The sequence below is a fragment of the Labeo rohita genome, chromosome 13 (genome assembly GCF_022985175.1).
Source record: "Labeo rohita strain BAU-BD-2019 chromosome 13, IGBB_LRoh.1.0, whole genome shotgun sequence".
NCBI lineage: Eukaryota > Metazoa > Chordata > Actinopteri > Cypriniformes > Cyprinidae > Labeo > Labeo rohita.
The window spans coordinates 9,140,302-9,161,075 of NC_066881.1; the positions used below are offsets into that span (position 1 = coordinate 9,140,302).

Here is a 20,774-nt window from a genome sequence, read left to right on the forward strand (position 1 = left end):
AAATTAATTTTGCTCCAGTGGACTGATAGAGACAGTATATTTCCAACTGAAATCAAAAGGTCATTAGGTACAAACAAATACTGTATCTGATGAATATATATATAGACCTGTATAAACAACTAACGTTTGTAAACAAATGTCACAAAACAGTCATTCAATCGACTTAAACTTGTAACCAAAGGTTTTACAGTTCTGACTCATTTTGTTATTCACATAAAACAGCAAAGTCCCTTCAGAGGCTGACAGGGGAAGCAGCTAGGCTTTGGATTGAGGCCGAGATCCCGGCTCACATCCAGCACTTCCCTCACCTGTCGCTTTGATAACACTCTCTTCCAGCACAGCAGATCAGGTACATACTGCTCACTGCAAAACAGACAGAAGAAGACTTTACCTCACTGTCTGATGAAAACAAATTTACTCTCACAAATACTAATAAATCATAGATTTCCACACCTGTAATTACATGTACTAAGTTAAGTGTTATTGTTTAAGTTTACCTGTCCTGAGGGAAATCTCTGAACAAATGACAACAGGTAATCTTCAGTGCGTCTACATCACTGCATAGCAAAACTTCACTCATTCTCTGAAGGAGATGATTCTTCTGGTCATCACTGCCACTCTGTAAAACAGATACATTGGATAATAATAAACGTTTTTTTGGGAGCCAAAAGTGGTTCTTCTACGGCATCGATGTGAAAATCTCCTTTTGTAACCTTTGTTTTTATGAGTGTAATTTTATTGAATGTTATATATTTTTTACCATTTCAATCAGTGTGTTGTGCAAACTGAGAGCGTCTTCTCTCATCCTTTCTCCAACATTTCCCCATCTCTTCTCAAGCTGTCTGAACTTGCTCTTCACCAGGCAATCCAGATACATGTGTGAAACGCAGTCATAGGTTACGTTCACGAAGATCTGTCAAAAATAAAGTGGGGCAGAGGAGCAGAGAATAAGTGTAAAAGATTATGTAAAGCTTAAATTCTGTTCTTGAAGAATTCTCTGGGAATTTGAGCACAGCACCAACCTCCTGAATCTCTTTTCCCACATCAGTCTGAGGCAGAGATGCAAACTGCTTTTGGATTGCCTCTGTCAGCATTTGAATTTGCTCATCTTCTCCTTTGAAATAACGCCTTAAAAAGGTCTAGAAATGCATTTTGTACAAACTATAGTTATTTTCAGGTTTTTTCTCAATTTTGATAAATTGCAAAAACAAACTGACACAACTGCAAAACTCTGCCCTCTAGAGTGTATAAACACAATGTGTCTTTATTGTTTATGTCATAGAGGCTTTATTATGTATCATGAACAATAAATTTTTTTTTTCATAATTTTCACTCTAGGTTTGAAAAGTATTGTTCATTGTTACTTCTTAATACCTGTATTTACTATGTAAATAAACTGAACCTTACTTAAAATGTTACCATCAATTGTTAAAAATCCTTATAGGCAGATCAGCTAATATTAATCTCTGTTAATGTCCGGGGCGTTCCCTTGAATTTGGGAAATCCCTTAACTTTCCATCCGTACATAAACTGATGATGAAATTAAGTTACCTGTGCTAAGTGTTTCATCATCTTCTGTACAATAGACAGAGCATGATCCTCCAGCTCCTCTAACATGAGGATGATGTTTGAAAGGCCGTCACTGTTGTTTGTAGCCGGACTGTTGAGTCGAGGAGCAAAAAATCTACAGCAAAATAAATATATGCATAAAACTGTATTTATGACAGAATTACAATTTTGTGGTTGCCTGTGTACGAACATAAAGCATTAGAAAGTAGAAGTCACCTGAGTTGCCTAGAGGTGCTGATGAGCCGAAACAGATGCACAGAATTTTTCTTAAGGTTTTTCTGTTTTTCCAGGTGTTTTTTTTCTGCATACACATACCTCGGAGAACATATAGGAATTAAAGTGAAAGTTCATATTAATATTCATTTAGTATATTTTTTATAAAGAAAAGAATAAAAAATATTCATAAAAATAAATGTATTAATAATGTGAAGACATTTTAGACACTTACCCCTGAACAAAATGATGAAGCTCTTTAAGGCAGAGCATTTGTGTCGTACACATCAGCGTGTGACTAAATTTTTTAGAACTTTGAATAACAGCATTCAGACACTGAAAAGAAAAAAACTCATAAAATAAGTGTGTAATACATCATATTTAAAAATGATTACAAATCATTGTTTAACCAAGCAAAAAATGGCCATTGCACTTTGTTACCTGAGTGACATCTAAGTAAACTCTGATGAAAGTTTCTTCATCCATGGAGTCTTCATTATGTCCTTGTTTCTCATCATAGCACAGGATGTTCTGTAGAATGGTGGAGATCTTGTTCTGTGGCAGTTAAAGTGAGGCAACGATACGTTTTATATAATTCCTAAATATTTCGCTATTTTGGGTGCTCTTTTTTTTAGCCTAACACATTGATAATACGAATACAAATAAAGATAGAGCATATCATGACCTGCAGTTTTGGCAGCAGTTTCCGTTTTGCTCTCTCAATCCATCCAGTCAACAGCAGAGGGTCGTCCACTCTAAAGAAATGCTGTGAGTCTGGACTGAAACATAAATTAGTTCATATATTTGTCAACAGTTCATGCTTCATTTGTTTATTACAAGTACATTTACAGAAAAGTTAAACAACAATCATTTTTTTCACCTGAAGAAAACATCTTTTCCCCACAGTAGAAGGCAGAAGATCTCTTGTACAGACAGATCTCTGTTTAGGAGCAGGTCCAGATTGGTAAAGAGGTGACGGCTGTAACTGTCTATCAGATGAACTAGCAGGCCAGCATCTTTCAGTACAGGTGTTAATCGACTCACATCATTCCGTATCATGCTCTGTGCACTCTTTAGAAAGTCCTGTATCTGCTCTACCTGAGATCCTCGTGGTCCCTCTGCTGGCAGTGTGGGAAAGCGTCTCTCCACAAACTGATCTATTTCCTGAAGGTACTTACAAAGCCAGTCTTGAGAGTAGCTGTTGTGCAGTTTTCTCCATGTTTTTGACACCTCAACTGCACTGTCAAAGTCCTCAGGGGTTGATTGGTCACTCAAAATCTTTCGGAGAGTGTTAAGCAGTCTCACTTCAACATTTCGAGCAATGAGATCAGGAACTCCAGACTGCTGTGAACTGTAGCCAGATGCCTGTTCCCCTGTTAAAAGGTTTAGAAAATGTCAAGTTCATAGAAATTAAATTACCATTAATTATTCATCATAAATGTGCATGATCAATATCTATTATAGCAAAATAACAAGAGAGTGTCTTACCTTCTGTCTGCTGAATGTTTTTCATTAAAGGTTTCTCTTCATTACCACTCTTTGTTTTCCGCCTGAACATGATTGGCATTTTCTTTTCCTTAAACTTCATACTTGACCGACTTGCTTGTCCCATAGAATACATCAGATTAAATGGTGCGTGCAGTGCTCAAAGCAGGTACATATGTGGGAGATTCCCCTCAAGTGAATATCCAGCCAATGAGCTTGCAGCTTATATTGGTTGCTTGGTACTTTCCTAATAATGGGTTCCATGGCCTTGAAACATAAAGGCTATGTGAAAGGTATGACACGATGGAAGAGAAAACAAGATTGAAACCTAGCCCTTGATTACGCTATACAAATGTTCACTATAATGTGTTATAAATTAATATCATCATATTGTACAAAAGACTATGTATAGTGACAAGAAGTTAAATCTTGGGAAATGAAAGCCTTGTGCTTATACTGAACTGACACACATAGTAGATCAAGTTGCAGTAATGTGGTAAAGCAGAATCCATCTATTTCTCATCACTATGAAGTAATGCTGCTGACAAACCAATGCAGCTCTTTAATGCTGATTAAATCCTAACATCTACTGTACCAGACAGTTGATATACTGCCATCTGATTGATAGTTTTTACTTTTTTTTAGCAAGTAAAAGGCCGTTTAGTATAACTCTAAAAATGTCCACCCTCAGGCTGTGGTACATATATATATATTTTTTTTTTGCAATGAAATCTTTGCTGATTTTTTATAAAGTAAGCTTCCTGGGTGGGTGTTTTATTCTTCACACTTCACACATAAGTTTGGGGTTGTAAGGTGCTCTGTGAGAAGGCTTACTCCAGTTGGAAGTCATGGGTAGCAGGGCCCCAATTGGGCCTCCCCTCCAGGGACATGTTGGGTTGTTGGCTTTTTAGGCCTCCCCAACTGGAGTCTTACTCTCTCAAAGTTGTTTAGATGATCAGCCTTAAGTTTACCCTGGTTCTCCTTCACACTTAAGGGGTTGTCACAGAGTTTCCAGAATAGAGATAAATAAAGGTTCATTATGATCTTATTCATCAGATCTCACAAACTGCGTTGCGATTAGGCCACTGACACCCTGTGATGAACAACACGTATGATTACCAGCCACCGCTTTCTCAGATCGGTTTATGATGGATTAAAACTTTGCGTTCCATTGAGTTTGGAAAATTCTGTACTCAGTAATCATCAGAATATGTCTTCTCCTGTCTCTGAAAATTTCCGAATTTGAAATCATCCCGCGAAATCTCAATTTATTAGGTGTTTAAGTCAACTAGATGATTACAGCGCATTAAAAAATTACATAACCGGAAATTACTGAGCCGTACGGAAGTGCATCTCGAGGCCCAGTGCAATTAGTCCATTGTTCTCACTACCTAGAAGGCAGTATCTCAGGAAGGCTCAAGGGGAGCCTAACATCCTGAACCCGCCCCAACGAAGAGAAGGCCTAAGGAAAGTAAAATCAGAAGCCCTGCAACCCAGCTTTACTATCCATGAGAGCTCAGGGGAGCAAGTAATCATACAGTGACTTGATTGTACTTTCTTGATTGAGCTTGATTGTACTTACCTCTTGCTCCTGAGCAGTACATCACGAGTTAATGATCACCACAAAGATCTGCTTATCTGTAGCAGATCTCCTTTGTTAGTTAGGCTCATTTGTTGAGCCCCTCTCAAGCTGCTTTCAACCTACACCTTTAGGTAAGCAGTATCTCCTTTGATGTTGCTCTAGGGTTCAAGTTGTCAGGCCCGCTCAAGCCTCCTTGATGAACTGACCTTAAGGTGAGCTTGGTGGTATTTCCTCCACTTCTTAGTGTCCGTTGTACCATTGTACTACCCTCGCTTTGAAAGTCATTGTGTAAGTACTTGCCCCCCTGAGCTCTTATGGATAGTAGAGTTGGGTTGCAGGTCTTCTGGAACATCCTTGATATTACTTTCCTTAGGCCTTCTCTTCGTTGGGGTGGGTTCAGGATGTTAGGCTCCCCTTATGCCTTCCTGAGATACTGCCTTCTAGGCAGTGAGAACAATGGACTACTTGCACTGGGCCTTGTGACGCACTTCCGTTTTGAAAGCATATGGCTCAGTTATTTCCGGTTATGTACATTTTCGTAAGGGTGTTTATCAGTCAAACTCATTTAAAACTGTACATTCATCAGGTATGAAATATGATCAGTAAAGGAAAAATACCATTTGTGAATGTGGCAGGTTAGTGGGGAAATATATATATTTATTGTTCAGAATGCACATACCGAAGGGAAATATATTTATAGTAACCTTTCAGCAGGTTGAATATGATTCATGTTAACGCAGAGAATATGATTTATTTGTTTTTTTAAAGAAATGCCAGCCCTAAAATGTAGTAATAATCTGCGTTCTCATGAGAAACTGTCTGTATGTAGGTGCGCTGAGTGCTAACTGGAAAGTACCGAGCCGTAAGAACGTGCAAGTAGTTGTGCAAGTAGTCTATTGCATTCCTAAGTTTTATTGAAGTTGTAGTGTTAAGGGCAGTTGCTTTAGGTTGCTAGGCCCTTTCTGAGCCTCTCTGCTCCTCGGGGTCCTACTCTCTCAAAGTTGTTAGGCTTGAGGGGTTGTCACAGAGTTCCCTGATACCAGGAGCTTGATTGTACTTCCCTCCTGTCAAACAGCTTTCGACCTACAGCTTTAGGAAAGCAGTATCTGGTCACTAGGCTTTTTGTAAAGCCTCCCCAATAGTCTGCTTCAGTGTTTGGCATCAAGTTGTTAGGCTCCCCTCTAGGAGCCTCCTTTGCTGTTGAGGTCTCTTAGCTCTAGGGTTCAGTGAAGCTGTCAGGCTTTTTCGAGTCTCCTTGATAAACTGACCTTGAGATGAGCTAGGCAGTACTTCCTTCGCTTTTTAGTGTTGGTTGTTACTCCACCCCCTGAAGTAGTGAGTACCATTGTACTTCCCTTGCTTAGAGGGTCACTGTATGAGTACTCGCTCCCCTAAGCTCTTATGTATAGTAAAGTTGGGTTGCAGGGCTCTCAGAACCTACTTGATTTGCTTTCCCTAGGCCTTCTCTTCATTGTGACAGGTTCAGATTGTTAGCCTCCCTGAGATGGCTCCCTCCTTTAGCAGTGAGTACAATTGCACTTCCCAGTTTTATTAGGGTTGTAGTATTAAAATCAGTTGTTTTAGGTTGCTAAGGCCTCTCTGAGCCTTCCTAACAAGCTATCCTTTAATGCTTGGTGCTACTCCCTCAGTTTAGAGGGTCTGTATTTTGCATACGCTGCTCTCTATGGTGGCGAGCATTTTGATAAATTTTTTTAAACACTTGTCAGTAAGTTCTCATTCCTTAGTGCCCTGTTCTGCATGTAGGTTAAGCATGTCAGACACTTCCACTTCTCCATAGACTAGACTTTTGAGGGTAGTTATACTGGGTACTCCGCTCCCTAGAGCTTCATATTGCAGTCATGCTAGGTTACGATGCGACTGATGGGCCTCCCACAATGGTTGCCTTAATGAGCAAGCTTGGCAGTATTCCTTGGCAGAGTTTGGGCATCCCTGCCCTAAGGTATGGGGCAAAATAGCATTCCCATCACTTAAAGGGTTATTATCCCCAAGTATTTATTCCCAAGATCTCCATTCTCCTCATAGGTGAGCTTTTTTTAGTACTCCTCTTGCCAGTTGGTTACATTGGACTCATTTTTATGTGTGTTGTAACAGAGGTTCTTGGCTATCCTTTAGCCTCCCTGGGAATTAGGGGTTGACATATTGGGTCCCCCTAGGTGACAGGCTAATGTCTGGTAGGAATGGTGACACCTAAATGCCTGGCCATATCCTTTTTTGTAAAAAATCACATTCTATGTCTGATTCTAAGCCTTTGAGCTCTGCCCTGGGGCAGACCTCATATTAAGTGAGAGGTTATGCGGTGCAGGGCTTTGGCTGAAGGGGATAACGTCACTGCAGTCGCTGTTGTGTCCCGAGGGGTGACTCTTTCAGTTTTCTCCAAGGAGCTGTTACTTACTGCTAACCTTCTGAAAATATGGCATGCGTTTCTCACGGCATGGCACGGCTTGTACTTTGTTTCCTAAAGCGACCAGTAAAAAGACAGAGTGTGAGTTCTCTCGAAGGGGAATGTCTCAAGTTATGCATATAATTACTGTTTCTTGAAGCAGAATGGGACACTGTGTCCCCCCACCATGCCTCTGGAATGCCTGCTTAGAAAGAAGTGGATAACGTGCTCTTCCGGTGTCCTTTTATACTATGGTCATATTAGTGGTGATGCATAGGCTGCTGCTGGCCAGTGTTATTCTTGTGTTTAGACATGTTTCAGACACTGGTCATGCTGATGCCATTCCCGATAGCGGCTGCTAATAGGACGCAATGTCTCGTTCCCTCACAGGGAACCATGGTTACATGACATAACCTGAGACATTATTAATGGGGGCTGGTTTATTTAGTGTGATCCAGGCAGTACTGGTGGGTCGCTCATCATTGTTACAAGAGGAGCAGTCAATTGTGCTGCAGGTAGGTTTTTTTAATACTATTTTGTTGAACTAGTTTTTAATGCTATTTTGTTTAAATAATTTTAAATAATTTACTGTGCATATGTGATTAATAAAATATTGAGTAATTATTTCATAGAAATCTGTCTGCTGGGTTACGGAGAGATTTATGTGGGGGTTATTAATTTGGGGTAATTTGCAGATTTGGCTTGAATGTGTGTATTTTGAGAATTTAAGTTTTCCTTTTTTCCTGTTCTCCTAAGCACTGAGTTGTCCAATGGGACATTGATATTGACTGTCCAAGGTATGATATTGAAGATGGCCACTGTATGGTATGAGGAATTGTTATGTGATTACTATTGTGATTGTGATATGTTTATTTTTTAAAAAGTATTGTGCATATCATTTGTAGGTATTTTTAAACGGTTAAAGAAGTTAATGAACTTAATGAAGTTAATCAAGTTACAAAATGAAGTTAAGTTACAAAAAAAAACTAGTTAACACTACTGCAAGGGTGTTTGTAATGCCGTGTCTTTTGGAGGGAAGGTAAATTTTACATCGTTCTCTCTTCTGACTGCCAATATCAGTCTCTCTCAATTTTTTTTTCTTTGACTGAAAGTTGTGAAAACACTATCATGGAGTTTTTGTTTTGCTTTTTGAGCAAATGGGAATGCAAAAAATATATTTGTAGTACTCTCCCATTCACTGTTCTAGGATTTTACCCAACTATGATTGTACATTGGATTAAAAACAACACTATAAAATCTCTGAAATCAAAGCAGGCATTCATCATTTTATTGTTAAATAAATATAATATTCAGGTACAGATAGTACAGTCACTCTTTATAAGGTACTAATATAAAAATGATAAAATGCCAAATAGTTATTTAACACAAGATAATAAAAAAACACATATACTACATATTTCAAGAAAAAAAGTGTTAAATAACTTGCAAATTCTGTTACTTCCTTTATTTTATTGTCTAACTTAGCTTTCCATTTTACTTTAATATAAACTCTTATTTACAACACAAATGTAAACTCTTATCTTTAAATACTTTATTAGGATTTAGGCTATAGCTTTGATTATAAACCACAACAAAAGGTGAATAATCTTTTTTTTTAAAGAGAATTTTAATTTAATCTTTTAAATAACTTCTTATTTGAAAATAATTTCCTAGACAATGAATATTTTTTTCACTATGCTCTTAAAGGTCTCAATCTCAGCATACATTAGATCTTAATATCTTATAAGCCCTTTACCAACCCTTGAAAACATCGTGTATATCTGGATCTCTGCATACAATGCAAGCGTACGTTTGTCATCTTCAACTCTAAGACCTTTTATTGTAGAATTAAATCATATGCTTTGTGCTAAGGGCTCCATGCATAGGGCAAATATCTGAGATCACAAAGGATCTTTGTCTTGTCTTGTACTGAACTTATATATATATGTTTTAATGTTTTTAAACTAATTTAATAAACAAATTAACATTTTTTTTCTTTCAATAAATTCAATAGTTCAGTGGTTTCTTTTCCAGTCATATTAGCCTCTTTTTGTCTGCTTTGTTTCTCTTTATTTTTTTATTTCCATCATTGTACCAGACCTCAATAAAATATCAAAATGATTATCTTGGGAATACACACCAAAAAAGTAATGTTCAAAAAAGATTTGAAACCCCAAAACACTACTAAACAAGGATATCTAGTCAGTTTTTACCATGCTGTTCTCACTTAAACTATTTACCACCAAAACAAGAAAGTCCCATCAAAGGGGGACAGGTGAAACATCTAGGCTTTGGATTGAGGCTGAGGTCCCGGCTCACGTCCAGCACTTCCCTCACCTGTCGCTCTGATAACACTCTCCTCCACCGCAGCAGATCAGGTACATACTGCTCACTGCAAAACAATCAGAAGAAGACTTCACTCCACTGTCTGATAAAAAACAAGATCACCCATTTTTCGTTTAAAATAGAACAGTTACATTTAACCACCTGTAAATATGAAGTTAACATTTGTAGAGTTATTGGTCTGAGTTTACCTGTCCTTAGGGAAGTCTCTGAACAACTGACTACAGATAATCTTCAGTCCTTCTACATCATTGCAATGCAAAACTTCACTCATTCTTTTAAGAAGCTGCTTCTGCTGGACAGCAGTGCCATTCTGCAGGCAGAAATCACTTAAACCATGAGATTTGCATTAATTTAATGATTGGAACACCACACTATTATTCTCTCAAGTCATTGAAATTACTTTTCATAAGAACTGGTCAAGCAAGATTTATTTGTCAGCTAATATGAGTGAACAATTATGCTAAATATAGTTTTATAATACATCAGGAAATCAGCCCATGAGAACATAAGGAAAAAAAAATTCTCACCAGTTCAGAGAATGCATCATTAAAATATTGAACATCCTCTTTTATCTTTTCCACAGCATTTCTCCAACGCTTCTGTAGCTTTATGAACTTGCTCTTCAACAGGCATTCTAGGTACACTTTGGAAACACTGTCGTAAGCTATTTTCACAGTGATCTGTCAGACATAAAGAAGGCATTGGAGAGAATGAGAATGACGGAGAGGGTGGAGCCTGAATCATTTTGATTTCATATACTGACACACTAGACAGTTTATTTATTAATTTATTTGATTACTTACACTGTGCACTATTTCGATCTCGGGGGGGTCTGAGGCAGAGATGCACACTTTTCTTGGATTGCCACTTTCATGTAATAAATACACTCATCGTTTGTCTTGAAGTAACTTCTTAATTTGCACTACAATGTACATTTGCAGAGATACAGGATTACAGTGTTACAACACAAGTAAGTGGTAGTCCAAAACACAGACAAAATGTATCACAGAATGCATTCCTTGAAAAGTGTAAAAGCTACAGTATTCGCATTGGTAGTAACTTGTGCAGATGATCGTAAAAACAAATATTATTGAATCAAAACATACATGTGCTATGCTTTTCATGCTCTTTTCTACAATAGATACAGCATTATTTTCCAGTTCCTGTAGCATTCCTTTGGAGTCGCTATTTTTTTTATTTGGACTGATTTGTGCAGCATATTTTCTGTAATAAAATAGCACAAGCAAGTTTTATAACAAAACTGCTGGAAAATTGTATTAGAAGAATTTGGGGTTAATTATAAGTGGGGTTTTTGAATCACGTAAATGCAGATAGGCAAAAAAAAAAAAAAAAAAGAAATGGCCAAAATTATCTACCTGTGACACTTTGCGTTGCAGATTAAATTACTTAAATGTAATAAATATGCCATAATATGGTATTTCATATCAAATTACTGTGTGATTTCACATAATTATACAGTTATACGTCATGTATTATAATGAATTAGTTATGATTAAAAATACCTGAGTTGAAAACAGGTGTTGATTATCCGAAACAGATACACAGGGTTCTTTTCAGTGATCTTTTGAGATTTCAGATGTGTTTTTTTGTACTTTTACATAGCTGAAAACACATTGATACAGAATTGTTGAATTGCAAATCAGTGTATGAGAAGTTGTAAACCAAATTCATACATTCTAGGTTAAGTTCCCTTGCATTTCTGAATATGAATGAGAAATTCATTCCCCTTACATCACCAGAAACTGACTTGCAGCTAGGTTCCTCATAAGCATTCTTCCTCATTTAATATGTATCTGAATATGTGTGCTTCCCTACTATATACTTGTCACACTCATGGACATTTTGTTGTGTTTTCATTACCTATGTGCTCAGTGAGACAGACTTTCCAGTCTTTTCCCATAGTCAGTTCACCTGTGTCCTCATCAGCTGTTCATCCAACTGTCTGTCCCTCATTAGCAACCCTATTTTAGTTCTAGCGTGTTCAGTTCTCCATTGTCCAATTTTGCATGTGAATGTTACAGATGTGCCTCCTGCCTGCCTGCTGCCCTCCGTGTGGATCATTAATCCGGCAACTGAGCACGTGCTGGTGGATGAAGTTAGGGAGCGTGAGGGCTTGGAAGAAAGTTTACACCACTGCTGAAGGTGAGCTTCAATAGGACTCTGAGAACCTAATTAACTTTGATTCAGACTTATTTGCGGACATGGCCATTCTTTTACCACCATCCTCATTCTCTGTTTGTCCTTCTTCAACCAAGGAGGCCCTATGTAAACTGTCAATCTGCCCTGATCTGTCTGCCTATATCACAACGACCATGGAGGTCATTTCCCTGTCAATGGTGCTTCCAGTGCTGGGAGTGGCTTTGTGGTGTGTTCCTGAGCCTCCTAAACATCCTGAACTCCCGCCCAGCATCTCTCTCCCACCACCTCTGCACCAGTCCTCACCATCGCCACCGCTGTCTCCTGGCAGCCCCTCAGCCCACCATCTCTGCCATCGGCATCATGGCTGGAGGATCCCTTGTCCCCACTTCCAGCCTCACTTCACTCTGAGTCCCAGACTCCGCCTCAGCCCGTTGACCCAGCGGCTCCACCATGGCTCCTAGCTTCCTTATCTTCACCGTGGCCTGTCAGTCCAAAAGCTTCGCCGGGCTCCCTCGTCCCTCCGGCTCCACCTTGGTCAGTCGTTGACCATCCACTGCCTCAGGACTCCACTCCTCCAGCTACACCTCCTTCCATCCAGCTCCACCTTGGTCTTCTGTCACTCCGTCTCCACCGTTGCCTTCCAGGTCCCTGCCTCCGCCTCAGTCACCAGAGCCATCTGCTCCACCTTGGCCCTCCGGATCCTCGCAGTCACCCTAGCTAGACAGCTCTCCATCTATCCACCTTGCGCTCCTCTCCCACCTGCTCTGACGCCATCGGTCGGCCCCTGGAGTTGTCAGCTCTTCCTCCACCATGGCCACATTCACACTGTCAGTTTTTGGGACTGACAACTGCATTTATTTACAGGTGTGAGTCTTGAAATGTCCCGTTCACACAGCAGCTTACAGTTGCTGTATGGACACACAACAGGAGTCAAGCTCATATTCCTTAAAAGTAACCATAGCGACAGTGACCAAAGCAATATCAAAGATTTTGACATCCGTAAAACTGAAAGTATTACCACTTTCTGTGTTCAAAGAATGCAATTGTGAGTCCTGAAAATTTACGTGTGAGTTTGGTTATAGAATACGGTTGTCACACCCGTAAATAACCGTACTGTGTGTGAACGTAACTGTATTAAGGACTCAAATACAGTATTGACAACCAGATTCTGCTGCTGTGTGAACTTGGCTCATGGCTCCTCCTTTCCGTCGGCTCCACCATGGGTTGCCATCATGGCTGCTGCCTGGATCCCAAATGGCTTCTGCCACTCCAAGTCCCTCCTGTTTTCTCCCTGGCTCCTCCCCCTGTCTGATCCGCTTTGGCTTCTCCTGTCTCCGTCCTGGACTCTGTTCGTCATCCTCCTCTCGGGTGTCCGTCTTCTGCCAAAAGTATTGTCTGTCTGCCTTTCTGCCAGCCCTGTGTTATCCTCTGTCACCATCCCTCATCCACTCCTTTGCCCTCCTTCTAAGTCCCCTCCATCCCTCCTTTTGTCTCTGTGGTGCAAGGTCGTGCCTTCTAGGAGGGGGGTGAACTGTCACATGTGCTAGTGTGACCCAGTTTTTCCCTGTGTTTGATTAGGTTAGTGAGTTCATTTCTGTCTTCATACCTGTCTGTCCCTCGTTAGCAACCCTACTTTAGTTGTAGCCTATTCAGTTCTCTTTTGTCTGATACTGTATGTAAATGTTACACGTGTCTCCTGCCTGCCTGCTGTGCATTACCCTCTGTGTGGATCATTAAAAACAGTTTCTCCTTATCCTCTTCATTGTACGTGTTTGATAGACCACATTACGTGACAATAGTATGTAAAAACAGTAGCATGGCCAAGTTTATAGTACTAATTAAACAGCAGGTGAAAAGTTCCTGGATGACCTACTATATGTCTACAAGATTCTAAAATGCTCATCTGCTGGACATTTTATGAGGCTGTAGGAGAAAATCAATAAATGACATTGAAGCGATGCAATTGATGCAGTAGCTCACTTAGGGTTTGTAAGGCACATTTTTTTGAAAAGCTACCTTGATCCTGATGGTCCCTTCAACACATTCTGTTGCAAATGAGTAATGTTGCAGCTACATGTCTACTAACTCTAATTATAGTGTTAGTAGAGTATTAGTACACTGGTAGGGTTTTGGTTAGAATATGTTGACATGTACCTTCAAAGTTACTTGTAGTCAGTAGAATGTCTGTCGGGAAACCATCACAGTACAGAATTAGCAGATATTAAGCAGACTGTCTACTAATACTCTAATGAGAGTATGTAGAGATGTAGGAATGTTCAAAAAGGGCCATCAAACTAAAGTGTTACCAAAAATGTTACATTAATGTTTTATTTATGTATTTTTATTTTTTGAGAAAATTGCTACACAAGTTTTTATTTTAATATATTACAGCCACACACTTAAAATTTCTTAAAAAGATAATAACAGATAATAACAGAGCATGAAAATCAGTTATCGTGTGTGAACAAGGTGTATTATAACAAAAAGGAAAAACCTACTTCTGAACAAAAATGTGTAGCTCTCCACTACAGAGTTTTTGTACCTCATCCATCAAGGTCAGACCAACCTTTTTAGCCTCCAATATAACACTGTTTAAGCACTGTAAAATATATATATATATTAAAAAAAGTGTGCAATATATCCTTTTTGTAATCATTTATAATACATTTTTTTACAGAAAAAAACATATTTTCTAACTCTAAGAGCTACCTGAGTGACATCTATGTGAACTCTGTTAAAAGTTTCTTGATCCATTGATGTTTCATTATGTCCATAGTGCTCATCATTGCAAAGGATGTTCTGTAGAGTTGTGGAAATGTAATTCTGTAGGACAGAAATGTCTGTTACAACTTTCTTGTTTCTTGCAAAATTCGTATGATAAGAATCAGAGAATTAAAACAACACACACAAACAAGTCTTACCGGAAGCACTTTCAGCAGTGTTATTTTTGCTTTTTCAAACCATCCTGTCAACAACAGAGGGTCATACACTTCAAGGAAATTTAGTGAGTCCTGCCTGGAACATAAATAATAACATCTACATTTCGATATTACAAATGTCCCTTGTTTGTTTTGTAACAGAAAAAAATTGTTTAAAAAAAAACAATGGCAGTGCATACCTGAAGAAAACATCTCTTCCCCATGAAATAAGCCAGTATATCTCTTTTACAGACAGATCACTGTTTAGGAGCGGGTCCAACGTGGTAAAGAGGTGACGGCTGTAACTATCCTTTAGAGGAACTAGCAGCCCAGAATCTTTCAGTAAAGGTGTTAAACGGAGCACCTCGTTGCATATTGTCTTCTCTGTGTTATTTAGGAAGTTCTTTAACTCATCATGACATCCTTGTGATCCCTTTGATGGCAGTGTGGGAAAGTGGTTTTCTACAAACCGCTCTATTTCCTGAAGGTACTCACAAGGGTAGTCTTGAGGATTACTGTTAATGGTAAAGCCATATTGTTGACCCCACCTTTGCAACACTGCAGTTTTAAAGGAAAGATTTTGAGTGTTTGAGGTATCACTCAGAATCTGTTTGAAAGTATCAAGCACCTTCTTGCCAGTCTCTTCCACACCTGGCCTATTTTGGGGTGCCGAGTTGATTATACTTTCTGTTTGTTGCTCTCCTTTTGAATTGTGGATTTCTGCACATTAATTTGTGTAAAATTAATTTCACACTCTAAAGAGTAACATTTTAAATGCATTTTAGCAACAGTGGTGCCAAATATTGCATTTTACCCCAGAAAGTGACTTTACTTGACTCTTTAATAATAAACATTGTCTTACCATTGCAGGTGTCCTCTGTCATCTCTTCAAGCATGTTGTCCACCAGAGAATATGACTCTTCATTTATAGAGCCTTTTCTCATCCACATTTTTGTAAATGTAATGTAACTGTATATTAGGGGTGTTTAGATTCTGCAATCTGTTTGATTTAGAGCCATGAAAAAAGTCAGTTGTTGTACAGGTGCACCTTAATATGGTGAAATTCAAACTTGTTCTGATATATTTTATCTAATGTCTACACACAGGATATTGCTTTGTGGCTAATTTAAAAAAAAAAAAAAAAAAGCTAAACAACAAAATGAAGGTGAAATGTTTCATTTAAAATGTATAAGTCATTATTCTCTATGTGATCAATTACTATTATTGTTGTTGCTGTTGTTACTACTACTACAAATGTATTGTGTTCACAGAATCATAACGTTAGACATATGAAGAAACATTTACAAGAAATTGTAAATAAATGCTGTTTTCCTTTCTTTCAATAATCAGTTTTCTGCTTTTCCTGACATTCAATCATCTTTGTCATTTATGCCACACTGTATTGTTTTGCTGTTTGCTGACTTAGTTTAATTTTTTTGTTGTTGTTTTGTCATTATTGTTAGTTATTTGTTGCATCTTTTTAACATTTCTTGATTGCAACCATTCTTGAGGTTTGTGTGTCTAGTTTTTGAGGCCTAGAGTATGCTCAACCACTTATATCTGTTTGCTGGATATCTTAGTCTTGTAAGATGTTTTACAAACAAAGACAATGTTGTCTAGATATTAGACTAAGTTATCTAAGTTATTGTAACTGAAAGGTTGCGGGCTTGAGTCCCAGGTCCAGTAGGGATTAAAGGTGGGGGGAGTGAATAACCAGCGCTCTCTCCACCCTCAATACCACGACTGAGGTGAGTCCCTTGAGCAAGCCACCGAACCCCCAACTGCTCCCTGGGCGCCGCAGCAATAGCAATATGGGTGTGTGCTCTGGGTGTGTATGTTTGTTCACTACTCACTACTGTGTGTGTGTGTGTGTGCACTTGGATTGCAGAGCACAAATTCTAAGTATGGGTCACCATACTCGGCCTCATGTCACTTCCTGTCCTGTCCTGTCCTGTCCTTTTCTTTCCTTCTTTTACAAAGTCTTGATTTTGTTTTGGGGGTGTACTAGAACATACTTTCATGCTTGGTGGTTCAAAAAACGCATTATTTTTAAAATAATTTACAATATTACAATGCATTTCTCCCAGCCTGGCACATAAGTCTCGATCAGTTCCGGGTTTAATGAAGGCCCGCCTTCCAAAAAACGAAAAGTGTTGTGATTGGTGCGTTGCAATTGGAGAGCAGCTTAGACGGTATTTCAGTACTGCCACGCCCCTTGTCAAGGAAGCAAGTTCCATGTACAACTGTCAGTGCAAGCTAGATTAAGGTGATACTTACGTTTTAAATATGGACTTTTTTTTTTTACAAAAATGCATCGATTCGCTATAGGAGGCCTTCATTAACCCCCCGGAGCCATGTGAGGCACTTGTTTTTATGGATGGATGCATATTATTGGACTTGTTTTGGACTGATGAGGAGAAACACCCGTCTATGCCGTTTTAAAGCTTAGGAGTGCCAGGATAAATTTTAATATAACTTCAAAGTCATATACATCTAGGATGCATGGAGGGTGTGTAAATAATACACTACAGTAGTGTTGGGTCCTATCATCAGCTTGCGAGATCGCCAATACATGATATTATCGTGCTTATGTATTTAAGTATTTACATACTTAGTTTCATTGCTCAAAACCAGCTCCAGCAAAAGGCTAAAAGCAGCCTAACATTATCAAAGAACATCATCACTGATTAGCCTAGCCTATTCTAGTGCAAGTTTATGCATTTAAAAAAACACTTGAGTTATAAGTGAAGCTAACGTTATCTACACTGTATGATGAATAAATGTCTTACCACACACTGCACATGTCTGTGGCGCGTTATGGCTGCGATGCGGCAACTGGAGTAGATCGCGGCTTCGGCATGTGTTTCGACCCCCTATACTGCACATGTCTGCAGCACGTTACTGCTCTGAAGCAGCCACTCTAGTCAATGCTTGTGTTTATACCCGCCATTCTGCGGCTCGTTGAAGTAGGTCTCCGCGCTTCAGCGCTAAATTTAGGCTAATCCCCACCTCGTCCCTACCCTCCCTCCAACAATTCAAATTTCTGTAGGCGGGATTTATTTTAATGATATTCTAATGGACCGCACTGTGACATCATTGCATGCGGAAAACAAACGCTGTAGTCCAAAGGAGCCGTTCATTGTAGTTCTTGAAAAGGGATTTTTTAAAAAACAAAATATCTCCCTTTGGAGTGGACTTTGAGATTTGTAACTTTGTAGATCTTTTTTTTATGCACAAAGATACACACCACACACTGACTAAAGTTCAAAAAGTGAAAAAGCATAATAGCACCCCTTTAAGGTTTCTATAACAATTCACTGTTCCTCATTTGTAAATAAACTGAGACATAAAAAAATAAATGACCTCAATGACAGTAATTGTTGTTTGAGTTGCAGTGACAAGACTTTTTCTATTAGCAAAATAAGACAATCAGCATTGCATGAACAAACAAATTTATGTTGGCTAAACAAAGTATCTTTACAGAAAAAAAAAAAAAAACTTAAATGTCTTATTGCATCAAGTTGCCCTACTTTTTAAATTTTTTTCAACTATTTATTTTTTACACTCTATCTTTATCTATCTATCTATCTATCTATCTATCTATCTATCTATCTATCTATCTATCATCTAAACTCCAAGCTTTTACCACTGCTTCATATTTCAGGCTATAGACTTTCTCAAGACATCCTAAAGTTTGTCTTGACAAACTTTGTTTTCTAGTTTCAAAATAAGGATGTGAAAGCATAAGCATGAACTAAACCAAATATAGAAATGACAATTAGCAGATTAACCAAAAGCCTTATCTTGCATGTGTTATATTGTGTTATAAAGCCTTATATTGTCATTTTTAAGACATTTATGTTGATGGCCTGTAACTATGCAGGAATGTGATATCTGCCAGCTGTCCACATTCATCCATTCAGTTCATGACATCAAACCACACTGATTTATTGGTTAGAGAACAGCTGTGAGTGGAGATGCTGTATGAAACTGGAATCATGACCAAACTGGGAACTGAACATGAAGAAAATGAAAGTGTGTGGTGTTTGTTCACCCACAGCAAGAGTTTTTGGTTATTTTAGATTACAAGAATCCTGTTAGTTTTAGGAAATTTTCAAGTTCAGCTGATAGTAAACTGTAATTGGCTGTTAATTTGGAAGCCTGTCATTGGTTACAAAAGAAATGGGGTGTGGCCTGTAATGGCTTGCAGGGGCTAGAGAGCTGATGCAACATCAGTCTTTTTCCTGCCAGCTCTGATGTCAGTATGGGGGTTGTAGTTCTGAAATAAAAACCTTTTATTTTGTTACTCCCGTTGTTCCAGTGCCGTGTTTCAGTAAAACCTCTAAACAAACCCTGACTGTGTCTAGACAGCACAAAGTGGAAGCAAAAAATGTCAAGGAGAGCAAAAATAATTAAAAGAAAAAAAAAAAAAAAAATCTATATAATAAATATTTTTTAATTTTATGATTCACATATATAATTTTTAATTCTGTGACCACAATATATTCAGCCTTTAATTAATACCCAGTGCATGTTCTGCTAAGACAAACAAATAGGTTGATATGACAATGGAATCTATGTGAACATAATAGAATCTGTCACCAATTTCCAAAACAGGTCGTCTAAACTCAAGAAAGTTAAAGATAAACAGGACAGACTATCACTAAATGATAATAAATTATTAGAAATACAGTAGAAACAAGATTTCAAACAGATGTCTGATAAGTGAACTTTTTTAAGCCAACATTTACATTTAGTAATTTAGCAGATGTTTTTTATTCAAAATATATATGAATGTATAAAAGAAAACAGCATTATCGTTGGCCTGTAACTGGTCACATTTTTCTATACGTTTTACATTTTATGTTTTTACCATTTTTCAATCACATTTGCTCATCATTTACTAGTTCGTTTTAAATGGTCCTGCATTTAAATTGATAAAATAAATAAATAAATAAATAAATAAATAAATAAATAAATAAATAAATAAATAAGTTATGCATAATAATTGTAAATCAATTAGCAAAAAATGCTGTTTTATATGGAGTTTGTCAACTTGACTAAAACATTTTATGTCACCCAAGTATAGGCTATTCATAATATATATTTTGTGCTTATACATTACACAAATGTAATCCATATGCAGCCTAATTTGAGGCCATGCCATAATGTTCACTGATAAAATGTAAAATTCAAATTTAAAACTGATTATGTAAAATAAAACATTTCTTTCTTATGTCGTTAGATTACAACTGAGAAAAGAAGAAGTGGTGAGATAAATTCAATGTTATTACTAATATAATATAAAAGTAATTCATATTGCATACTGTATACAGTAAGTGTTTGTAGCACAATATACCTTTTTATGATGTTGTGTGTGAAATATATGAAGAATGCAAAAAATAAACAATGTGATTTAAACAATGGAGAGATAAGAGACAGACCTTTATATCTGTCAGAAATGTTTCTGTATTTATCGGATTCTAGTTCACCCCAAATTTTAAATGTGTCATCATGTACTCACCCTCACGTAGTTTTAAGCCTCTGACTTTCTTTTTTCTGTGGAAGATGAAAGGAACAACGAATGTACTAGGGTATCTCCTTTTTCAGTTAGATGCAAAAACACCATAAAAGTATCATAGCAGCAATCAATACATTTCATCCACAGTATTGTTTAGTAATACAATATAGCTTGGTTTGAGAAACAGACCTAAAGTTAAGTCACTATCCAGTGATAATCTTTCCTTCCAGTGAGCTGCGGACCTGATCAGACCGATTTGTGAATAAATGCACAGCTCTTGTATGTTGCTTTGCCTTTATGTATTGGGCTGCAGCCAACAGAAAACAGACGATTCTCACTTCTTCAATCAATGAAGGGAAAAGCATGAACAAGCTTACTGTGTACTAAATTATGGGTAGTCCTACCACTTTTGGGAATTTCCACTGAAAGTGATATTGTTTTCCTAATGAACACAATAAAGAGCCTGAACTCAAATTGGTATTTCTTCTTCTTCTTTTTCTTCCTTTCCCTAACTGAACTAATATGAACTTTTTCTGGTGGCATGCCATCGTGTGGTGCTGTTATGGTTCTTTTGGTAGC

At 37.9% G+C, this 20,774-nt stretch overlaps 2 protein-coding genes and 1 long non-coding RNA gene across 3 annotated transcripts; all 3 read right to left on the reverse strand.

Moving 5' to 3' along the window:
* Positions 1-209: 209 nt before the first annotated feature.
* LOC127175158 (uncharacterized) lies at positions 210-2,268 on the reverse strand. The gene is made up of 8 exons (XM_051126072.1): positions 2,224-2,268; positions 2,018-2,118; positions 1,786-1,884; positions 1,552-1,684; positions 1,023-1,139; positions 761-913; positions 498-619; positions 210-363 (listed from the first exon to the last, which is right to left on the reverse strand). The coding sequence occupies exons 1-8, from the start codon at positions 2,266-2,268 to the stop codon at positions 210-212; spliced, it is 924 nt and encodes a 307-aa protein (XP_050982029.1).
* A 6,522-nt stretch (positions 2,269-8,790) lies between these two features.
* Positions 8,791-11,206, reverse strand: LOC127175484 (uncharacterized). The gene is made up of 6 exons (XR_007828996.1): positions 11,120-11,206; positions 10,703-10,820; positions 10,400-10,518; positions 10,124-10,276; positions 9,785-9,906; positions 8,791-9,642 (listed from the first exon to the last, which is right to left on the reverse strand). It is a non-coding gene; the product is annotated as an uncharacterized LOC127175484 (long non-coding RNA).
* A 3,044-nt stretch (positions 11,207-14,250) lies between these two features.
* LOC127175159 (uncharacterized) lies at positions 14,251-20,437 on the reverse strand. Its single transcript, XM_051126073.1, has 7 exons — positions 20,385-20,437; positions 20,199-20,233; positions 15,537-15,674; positions 14,875-15,394; positions 14,678-14,771; positions 14,466-14,579; positions 14,251-14,355 (listed from the first exon to the last, which is right to left on the reverse strand). The coding sequence occupies exons 3-7, from the start codon at positions 15,622-15,624 to the stop codon at positions 14,251-14,253; spliced, it is 921 nt and encodes a 306-aa protein (XP_050982030.1). The 5' UTR covers positions 15,625-15,674; positions 20,199-20,233; positions 20,385-20,437.
* Positions 20,438-20,774: the final 337 nt, after the last annotated feature.

Coding starts and splice junctions, on each gene's coding strand:
- LOC127175158 (XM_051126072.1), bottom strand. CDS start 2,268: ATGGATGAAGAAACTTTCATCAGAGTTTACTTAGATGTCACTCAG. Junction 1,140..1,551: donor TGATGAAACACTTAGCACAG/GTAACTTAATTT, acceptor ATGCATTTCTAG/ACCTTTTTAAGGCGTTATTT. Junction 620..760: donor ACAACACACTGATTGAAATG/GTAAAAAATATA, acceptor TCTGTTTTACAG/AGTGGCAGTGATGACCAGAA.
- LOC127175159 (XM_051126073.1), bottom strand. CDS start 15,624: ATGTGGATGAGAAAAGGCTCTATAAATGAAGAGTCATATTCTCTGGTG. Junction 15,395..15,536: donor GACAGAGGACACCTGCAATG/GTAAGACAATGT, acceptor ATTAATGTGCAG/AAATCCACAATTCAAAAGGA. Junction 14,580..14,677: donor CACTGCTGAAAGTGCTTCCG/GTAAGACTTGTT, acceptor TCTGTCCTACAG/AATTACATTTCCACAACTCT.